This window comes from Vulpes vulpes, chromosome 12 (assembly GCF_048418805.1).
Source record: "Vulpes vulpes isolate BD-2025 chromosome 12, VulVul3, whole genome shotgun sequence".
Classification (NCBI taxonomy): Eukaryota; Metazoa; Chordata; class Mammalia; order Carnivora; family Canidae; genus Vulpes; species Vulpes vulpes.
This window is the reverse complement of record NC_132791.1, coordinates 116,033,203-116,042,847: the sequence shown is the minus strand read 5'-3', so window position 1 is coordinate 116,042,847 and position 9,645 is coordinate 116,033,203. Positions and strand designations below refer to the sequence as shown.

General features: G+C 47.7%; 2 protein-coding genes across 5 annotated transcripts; one reads left to right on the top strand and one right to left on the bottom strand.

Moving 5' to 3' along the window:
* On the top strand, positions 1-6,926 carry CENATAC (centrosomal AT-AC splicing factor). Of its 4 annotated transcripts, none has more exons than XM_025999104.2 (11): positions 1-194; positions 322-485; positions 889-987; positions 3,425-3,491; positions 3,566-3,628; positions 3,946-4,010; positions 4,189-4,294; positions 5,147-5,177; positions 6,269-6,358; positions 6,431-6,563; positions 6,664-6,926. In XM_025999104.2, the coding sequence occupies exons 1-11, from the start codon at positions 75-77 to the stop codon at positions 6,734-6,736; spliced, it is 1,011 nt and encodes a 336-aa protein (XP_025854889.1). In that variant the 5' UTR covers positions 1-74; the 3' UTR covers positions 6,737-6,926. The 4 variants fall into 4 exon arrangements, with proteins under 4 accessions (XP_025854889.1, XP_025854887.1, XP_072585673.1 ...); XM_025999102.2 differs by having other exon boundaries at positions 4,135-4,294; XM_072729572.1 differs by lacking the exons at positions 6,269-6,358; positions 6,431-6,563; positions 6,664-6,926 and having other exon boundaries at positions 4,572-5,229.
* On the bottom strand, positions 6,400-9,641 carry RPS25 (ribosomal protein S25). The gene is made up of 5 exons (XM_025999106.2): positions 9,250-9,641; positions 8,943-9,038; positions 8,226-8,409; positions 6,976-7,075; positions 6,400-6,884 (listed from the first exon to the last, which is right to left on the bottom strand). Exons 1-4 carry the CDS (start codon positions 9,250-9,252, stop codon positions 6,981-6,983), a joined length of 378 nt encoding a protein of 125 aa, XP_025854891.1. The 5' UTR covers positions 9,253-9,641; the 3' UTR covers positions 6,400-6,884; positions 6,976-6,980.
* Positions 9,642-9,645: the final 4 nt, after the last annotated feature.

Genomic DNA, 9,645 nt, shown 5'->3' with positions numbered 1-9,645 from the left:
CCCCCGAGGGGGTCAGGGGTCGCCGGGTGGAGGGAGACCAGCTGCGCGTCGCGGGAACACCGGCTCCTGGGCCCATGGCGCCGGCGCAGCGATGTCCGCTGTGCCGCCAGACCTTCTTCTGTGGTCGCGGACACGTCTACAGTCGCAAGCACCAGCGGCAGCTGAAGGCGGCTTTGGAGCGGCTCCTGCCCCAGGTGCGGACGGGAGGCCGGAGGGGGCCGCGGACCGCCTGGGGTGGGGGATGCGGGCGGTGCAGGGAGGGCGCGAGGGGGGAGACGTGGGGGCTCCACTGGGGGCCTGCTGGGCCTCTCTCCGCCGCAGGTGGAGGCCGCCCGCAAGGCCATCCGCGCCGCTCAGGTGGAGCGTTACGTGCCGGAGCACGAGCGGCGCTGCTGGTGCCTGTGCTGCGGCTGCGAGGTGCGGAAACACCTGAGCCACGGAAACCTGACCGTGTTGCACGGGGGGCTGCTGGAGCATCTGGCCAGGTGAGATCCGGCCGGGGAGCCTCATCCATCCAGCACTGTGTGGGGGAGAGGGGGGTTAGGGGTGGATGAGAGGAAGAACGCTTTTGTAGTTCGGGTGGATCGAGTCACCTTATTGGCGTTGCATCCTTGAGCGGTGGAGGGTTTATGGCTGCCATGGTCCCAGTGGAAATGGTGGGGAAGCCAGATGGGCAGCTGGTTCAGGGTTACCTCCCATCATCTCCTTTCAGATTCTCACATTTTTACTGGAAGAGGGAGACTGGACATCTGGAAGAGACTAGTAACATTGTTCTATCAGCCTAGCCCAGAGGCAGAAACCAGGATGTCAGTGTGCACTACTTACCTAATGCCTAGGTATCAGTAACGTTCTGTAATCTGTCATTGAGATTTATCCGTTCATTTGCAGCCCAGAGCACAAGAAAGCAACCAACAGATTCTGGTGGGAGAACAAGGCTGAGTTCCAATTGAAAGAGAAGTTTCTGATCTCCCCCCAGGACTATGCACGGTAAATCACTGATTGTGAAAGATGAGATAACAGAATGGGGCTTCTCTGGGTCCTTGTCAGGTGCTGGAGCTTTCTCTATTAATTGGAAATTTCAGTAGGGGCTTTGTAAGTATCTGTTGTCTTCATAGCTCTCATTCCTAGGCATGACACTGGACACAAAAGAAGCATGACAGAGTCTTTGAAAGGTTTATATCTAGTTGGGGATAGGATTTATGATACACTTAGCAAATAGAGAACAGTATATAATAAAAGTATTTTTTTTTTGAGAGAGAGAGAGCACACAGAGGAGAGGGAGAAGCAGACTCCCCGCTGAGAAGAGAGACACACACCACCACCACCGTGGGGCTGTCTCAGGACTCTGAGATCATGACCTGAGCTGAAGGCAGACACTTAACCAACTGAGCCACCCAGATGTCCCTAAAGTTAACTATTATTTAAATGTGTGGTACACAGAATTGTTAAGGTCCTTTAGCTTTTATAGTGTATAAGCAACTGGTACCCACCCAGTGCTCACTTGAATAATCTTAGACTCTGTTTTAACTGGCCTCTAGAGGACCCTGAGAAACTGGAGTGCAATAAGCTGGTCAGCACAGAGTGGGTATGAGTGCTGACTGCTTAAGGAAAAGGACAAAGCCTCATACTACCCCCTTTTTTTTTTTTTTTTTTAAGATTTTATTTATTCATGAGAGGGAGAAGCAGGCTCCCTATGGGGAGTCCGATGCACAACTCAATTACAGGACTGCAGGATCATGCCCTGAGCCAAAGGCAGATGCTCAACTACTGAGCTACCCAGACCCCAGCCTCATTCTACTTTTATTGGGACAATACTGAGATTATAAGGAATTGAACCCAAAGGGATCTTGGAACCAAAGTTACAGAAAAATTCATGACACCTATTATTGTTTCCTACTCAGTGTGGAGAATAATGAAGGAATGGGGAGAAATACCTAAAACCTACCACCTTGCCTCCAAATTTGCGGTTCAGACTGGGCAGGAGATGGGGAATTGAGGCCACTCTGACCCAGCTCCAAATGGTGTTTGGTGGGAATAAAGGATAGTTGAGCAGAAAAAGTTGTAATTGAGAATTATGAGGATGGACTCTTTAAACTTATTAGTTTTGATTTTTGAACATTTTACATTTCAAGCTCACATGCACAAGGCAAAGTCAAGCCTGGCTGATTTGATTTACCAGTTGGTAAAGATAACACAAGCCATCCTTAGATCCAGACAGGTTATCATTTTTACATAAAGAAGCCCAAAGTGCCAACTTTCCAGGTCCTTGTCTCACCCACCAAAGAGGACCACTGAAACAAAAATGGCTAGGTAATTGTCATGTGAGCTGTAGGACACTCTGCTGCTAGGGAACCCAGTGTGGCTTGCGGCTCTAATCTGAGAGAGGTGGGGAGAAATCTGCAAGTGGGAGAGGGCCTCAAAGCAGCTCCTTTCAGGATTCCCATTCTCTGTGTTCCACCAGCATCACACAGGTTTTCAGCCAAGACTCTGATGCTGTGTTCTAGGCTTTGCCCAAATGGATAGGTGCAAGGCTGCCAGGGTAGTGGTAGAGCCATTCCCCCACAGAGGTGTTTTACGTATTGAAATCAGGCCAGAAAGCAAATCCTAAAACTGATTCCAAACAAGAACAAATTGTCGTAGCTATATATCAAATTGAAAACAATCACAAAAGAATAAGAATTCAAGTAACTTGAACACAAAATTCTGACTGTATATCCTTATATTTTCCAAGGAAAGAGCTACAAAGAAGTCCTGAGCTTTGCTTAGTAGTTTTGTTGGTAGTGGTATTGCTTGTATTGATATTTTTCTGGTACCTTTCTGTGTGTATTGCAAGATAAAACAACTGTAGTTATATTGGTGTTGTCCCATATACGGGACAAGTTAGACATCAAAAGAGATGAATTGAGTGTGGTAACGTTTCATAGGCTCTTCCTGTTCATAGGTGCATGTCGAAGTATTCAGAGTTAAGTTTCATGATGCTCTAAAGCTCATTTTTGATTTGGCAAAAGGGAAATGTATATATAGAAGAGAAGCAGAGCCAGTAATGCAAAATGTTGACAGTGAATCTGGGTAAAAGGTACAGGGGTGTTCATTGTTCTATTTTGTTTCTGTAATTTTGAAATTGTCTAAAATTTGAAGGAAAAGAAATGATCTACAGAGGATCTTTTTATAACTGGTGTTCTTGGCTGACTAGTCCTTTTCCTTTTTCTTATCTATCTTAAAGATTGTGTTCAGTTGAGAGAGGGAGAGAGCGAGAGAGCACAAGCAGGGGGAACAGCAGAGGGAGAAGTAAGCAGGCTCCCCACTGAACAGGGTGCCCAACATGAGGCTCAATCCCAGGCCCCGGGGATCATGACCTGAACCGAAGGCAGATACTTAACTGACTGAGCCACCTAGGCACCCCTCCCCACCTTTTTCTTTTTAGATTCAAGAAATCCATGGTGAAAGGTTTGGATACCTATGAGGAAAAAGAGGATGAGGTGATCAAAGAGGTAAGTTAAAGAAAGGTCTCTGAAGGACCCAGCCCCATGATCCTGTACCTAGCTAAACAGCCTCTCCCCCGCAGATGGCAGCTCAGATTCGAGAGGTGGAACACAGCCGGCAGGAGCTGGTTCAGTCTGTCTTAGAGGTTGGTGTCCCTCGGAGCCGCCAGAGCAGTATCCAAATACATTTGATCCCTGGTTTTCCCAGGTCCAGCATTTCACCTACCAGGTCTTCTACAACTCATGGACTCCATGCTTCATCTGCTCCGCTTGAATTCCCTTACCTGTCCGCCAGGGGGCAGGCCTTGTCAGTGGAGATGTGGGCAGAGTTAGGAGGGAGGGAAGTTTGCAAGATGGGCAGTACCCTCCATATGCCAGTTTGTTTCTACTGGAGGGTGGGAGCAAGGCCTAGACTGACACTTAAGGATCCGAGACACATTTATTTTTCCTGAATCAAACTCAGCCTCAGGCAGTGCCAGACCCAGAAGAAGGCTCTTCAGCACTGGGAAGCTGGAAAGGGACCAACAGGTAAAATTGCTAAGGAATCTTGTTGGGAGTGTGACCTCTGTTAGAACATTCTGTAATTTTTTGGCTGGAAGATGGGGAATCTGGGTGAAAGGTACATGGGTGTTCCCATTCTGCTATCCTCCAGGGGTTGTGGCTCAAGGACCTCTCTGCCAGCCTGGCTCCTGTTTGTCTTTTTTAGTCTAGTGGCCTCCACCTCACAGCAGCCCTCCTACTTGGACCTGCCACTCACCCCAGAGCTTGATTGGATGGAGACAGGACAACCTTTGACATTCATTGGCCATCAGGTACAATGGATAAGCTGGGCCAGAAAGCCAGTGCCCCCACAATTCCCAGGACACCCATCTCTCTTGGGTTTTGTACCTTTTCTGGCCATTCCCATCTCCCTAGCTATGCCTTTCCTTGGCGTGTTCAGACCTCTTTCCTCACCCACCAGTGATTTCATCTGCACCTGCTGCCCCCTCTGCCACTGAATGCCAACTCCTACAGCTCATCCTCTGCAAAACCCCCAGCTCAATTTAGGACATTTAGGCACATGAATCTAACTTACCCTACCATCCCTAGATTTCCAGAACTGTAGAGTTACTGTCTCCTCTTTCATCTCTTACATCCTCTGTGAGTAGACCTAGTTTACTTGCTGGCTGTAAGATGGCCTCTGTTACGTTTTGGAAGTTTCTGTTCCCCCTGCATTCTTGTCCTAAACAGAAAGCCACTGCCTTACCTGCTGTCTTGTACACGTGCATCTTCTGATTTTTTGCATGTGTCGTTGCTATGGCATTAAATATTATGTCTACCTTCCTTCAGCCTGCCTCAAAGATCACCTTTTCATGGAAGGCTTATGTGAACAGGTCGCCTGTTACAAATGTATGTGGGACCACGTAAAAAACTGTCAATGTAATCTGCATTAATTTCTGCTTAAGTCTCTTCCCCCTTGGTACATACTGCCCTGTGTAGAAAGGGTTTTGCTTATGATGCAACTAGTAGGCACTCAGTATTTTAGGATTTAATGCCAACCAGGGCATAGAAGCACTGTGGTACTTCTATCCCCACTCCTGTGGCTTGCCCTTTTTCTAGCTAGGAATATCCCATCCTGCCCTCAGTTTCTTATCTGGGATTTTCCTCCCCATTTCCAACTATAGGATACACCAGGAATTGGTAACATCCACTCAGGTAAGATCCAGGGCAGTGTTTCTCAGATGGTAAGAGGCAATTACTTTATTTTTTTTAAGTTTCTTCTTTTAGGGGTGCCTGGGTGGCACAGTCAGTTCAGCATCCCAACTCTTGGTTTTGGCTCGGGTATGATCTTGGGGTCTTGAGATCAAGCTTAAGATTCTCTCTCCTCCCCACCACCCTTGTGCTCTCTCACTGAAATTTTTTTAAAAGATGGGTGCCAAACCAACTGCCACCCAGGCACCCCAATTACTTTTTTAAAGAATACAGTTTAAGATAAAGTGCTATCTGATATAAGGCCCTGTATCTTTAATATATGAAGAATTATCAAAACTCAGAGGGATGTAAAAAGATGTTCATCACAGTGACTAAAATGAAACGCTATGTATGTGAAAGAACATTCCTAAACTGCTGGTGGCAATGTTAAAATGGCATAACCAATTGGGGAAACAGTTCAAGGATTTAAGTTAAACATACACCCACCATCATGATCCAGACATTGCAGGAGAAAAAGCAAATATGTCTGCACAAAGTCTTGCACACCAGATGGTCACAGCTTTAGTTGCAGTACCCCAAAACTGAAACTGAAAACAATCCAAACATGCCTCAACAAAGGAACAGAGTAGCGCTCAACAAAGTATTGTTAAGTGCAGCACAGATAAATCTTAAAATAACTATTAGAAACAAGAGGGAAAAAAGGCACATACCAGCAAATGCAAACTAGAGTTAACAGGCACACAGCCATGGTTGCCTGGGGCTGGGAAGAGGTACGGAAAGATGCAGAAGTACTTTATAAAGGGGAGGAGGATACACAATGGTGACATCTGGTATCGTGTGACCCATTTACTCAAAGCTTTTTTCAGACTGTATACTGTCAATGTGTGCAGCTGTAGGTCAGTCATGCCTCAACAAAACTGTAAAGTGTCAGTACAGCATATCACGTGTAAGGTATGTTGCTTTACATTAGCCCAAGCCCCTCAACTTCCTCAGTTTTGCTTTTTAACATTTCAGGTGGCAATTGGTAAGAGCTTATAGCTAGGGCATGTTTCATGGTAGCCTGAAACTTAAGTGCCTTAATGGGTCTTTTCCAGGTGCTACACCTCCCTGGATGGTCCAGGATGAAGAATACAGTTCTGTAAACCAACAAATAGGACCATCCTATGAAGAATTTCTTAAAGAAAGTGAGTAAACCAATTCAAGAACGGGAATAAACTCTAGTAAAAACAGTTCAAAAACTGTTTACTTCTTTGTAGAGGAAAAACAGAAATTGAAGAAACTCCCCCCAGACAGAGTTGGAGCCAACTTTGATCACAGCTCCAGCACCAGTGTAGGCTGGCTGCCCTCTTTTGGCCGGGTCTGGAATAATGGACGTCGCTGGCAATCCAGGTATAGGTCCAGTTCCAGGACCCCAACACCCCAACCCTAACACCCCCTCTCCCCTTGGAGAGGTCAGCCTTCATCCTGCTAACCCTTCATTTCCTTTCAGACATCAATTCAAAACGGAAGCTGCAGCAAGAAACAAACAGTCATGTAAAGAAAAAAAGACAATCGTTTCCTGATATTTTCCAACCACCATTAAGGCACAAAGCAAAGTCAACAAACCCTACCTGCTTATTCTTCTCTGTAACTAATTTTCTTAGGAAAGAGACATACCCACTTATTTCATTTAATAAAGTTTTATTTCCCAAAATGTACAGTTGGTGGGATCTGCAAAAAAAAAAAATAAAGAATCAGAATTATACAACCTTATGTAAGATATGTATACTTTCTATGCCATGAGCCCCTGGGTTCTTGTTACCTTGTTCATGCATCTTCACCAGCAGCTGGGGCATCTCCACCCTTGGTGTTTCTGGTGTAAATTACTTGAGCTCTGTGCTTTGAAACCAGTTTAATAAGTCCTAGAAAGAAAAATAAGGATACATTTTTCACACAGTACTATGAAACACTCAATGTAAACACTAGGAATGCTGAATTTAAGTGTGAGAGTTTAATAAGAACACCCCTAAGGGCACCTGGGTGTAGCTCAGTGGTTGAACATCTGCCTTTGGCTCACAGCATGATCCTGGGGTCCTGGGATCTGAGTCCCTCATCGGGCTCCTTGCAGGGAAGCCTGCTTCTCCCTCTGCTTACCTTCTGTCTCTCATGAATAAATCTTTAAACAAAACAAAACAAAACAAAACTGGGCAGCCCTGGTGGCTTAGTGTGTTTAGCACCGCCTTCAGTCCAGGACGTGATCCTGGAGAGCTGGGATCGAGTCCCGTATCAGGCTCCCTGCATGGAGCCTGCTTCTCCCTCTGCCCGTGTCTGTCTCTCAAATAAATAAATAAAAACCTTAAAAAAAAATCCCTACATTTCTTGGTGGTAATCTAATTTTAAGTACTCTAAATGAGGGGCCTATGATTTGCTATTGGGATGGTTACCCTAAGCACTTAAATAATTTACTTAGAGCAAGCGTGTGCACATGCATAAGCAAGGGGAGCAGGAGAGGGAGAAGCAGGCTCCCTGCTTAGTAGAGAGCCCAATGTGGGCCTCATCCCCAGGTCCCTGGGATAATGACCCAAACTAAAGGCAGACCCTTAAGCTACTGAGCCATCCAGGCACCCCACCCTCCTAACACTTAAAAAAATACTACTTCCATATTAGACACTAGAGATGGTTTAAAATATACTCCTTTACACTAATGTGGATGAAATTAGAGTAATTAGATCCAACACCCATTTTTTTAAAATAATGTTTTACTATCAAAGCTTTTGGTAGTTCCATAGTATTTCAACATCATTGGGAGTCTTCTGTAATATTTAAGGTGAATTTACTTGAAAACACAGGGATCCTGAGGCTTCCACCAATGACATAGGGGTCCATGGGACAAATCTGGCCAAGGACCCTGCTTCCGGGTCTACCCAAGGGGAAACATGTGGGTTAGAGTATTAAATCCAGTGGTGAGCCTGTGCCCATTTACTCAATTCCAGTAAAGACAGTTTAGGGTGGCTAACACCGTCATGCCAATTTAACGTGTAAAAGCCCATCAGTACAACACACCCCTCTCACCTTTACTGAGGAGCTCCTGAAGGGCTGCCCTGGCCAGAGAACCTCGAATCTTCAGTCTCTCAGAGACAACAGCTGGAGTTATAAGCTTATAGTTGGGAACCTCCTTACAGAGTTTGTCATATGTCGCTTTGTCAAACAACACCAGATTATTGAGCTTGTCTCGAACTTTGCCTTTGGACCACTTCTGCTCATGAAAAGAAAAAAAAGAGGGAGTCGTTGCTCCTGGAAGAGATCACGCTTTCCCTCCCCAGACCACCTGTGTCAGCGAACTCGTTCCCCTGGCCTTAGTACTACAGCGCGAGGGATCCTTGGCCTGCAAAAACCCACGAAATTCAGAATTTACAGAAACTTTACGAACTAAGATTCAAACCACCAAGACACAAAAGGGACCCTCGCTACTGTTAACGGCATCAAAGACGCGTTAGACTAAAAAAAAAAAAAAAGCTGTGAGAGTTTCGGATACAGGCGGGGCCCCACGATACTATTAAAATCTCGTGCTGGGCATCAGGATACTTTGCACGCTCCCGTTTAACTTCCGCGTACTGCGCAGCACCCCAGTGCTCAAACCAGAACGGTGAGGAGCGTACAAGCCCTAACGCTCGGACTCTAGACCCCACACTCCTAAGAGCAGCTGCCCCGAACGTGACGTACTGGCGCAGCCACATGGATCCGGCGTCCCCAATCTCACCCACGCTTGGGGCGGGGAGGCGCTCTTACCTTCTTTTTGGCCTTGCCTCCAGACTTGTTCACTGGGTCTTTGTCCTTCTTGGCCGACTTTCCGGCATCTTTCTTCTTCTTATCGTCCTTGGGCGGCTGTAGAGGAAAAGGGAGAATGCAGCCAGATGACACGGCGGCCCCACACCGCCCCAGCCCCACCACCCGAGCACATGGGGGAAGCAATCCTCCCGCCCGCCTCAAGGAGCGCCCGGCGGGTCTGGGGCCCTCCGTCCGGTGCCGCCTCAGCCGCGCCCCAGCACCGCCCGGCACTCAGAACCGCACCGGCCTCCCACCCTCAAGAGCTCACCATAGCGAAGCTCGGCGAGCAACAGCCACCCCTGCAGCCTCACTAAGATGTCGGACAAAAAGGAAGCGCTGGTCCAGGACCGGCCCAGAAACCTCCACCCTCAGCGAGCACTTCCGGGGCAGGGGGCGGAGCCCGCGGAGGAAGGTCGGCAGCTGCGGCCCGCGCCCGGCGGGGAGCGGCCCCCTCGAGGGGCAGTGGTTTCCGAGGCGCGCCCCCGAAGGCTGCTCGCGGCTTGTCGGGCTTTGCCGCTAGTTTTGAAGCAGCCACGTGGTGCTATTCCCTGACTCTGGAAACTAGTAAAGACACAGAAAACCACCCGTCAGGCCCCTCAAAGGCTCCCGGCGACCCCGCTAAGCCTGGTGCCTCAAGTGCGCAAGCGCCGCAGCGGCCCGCCGG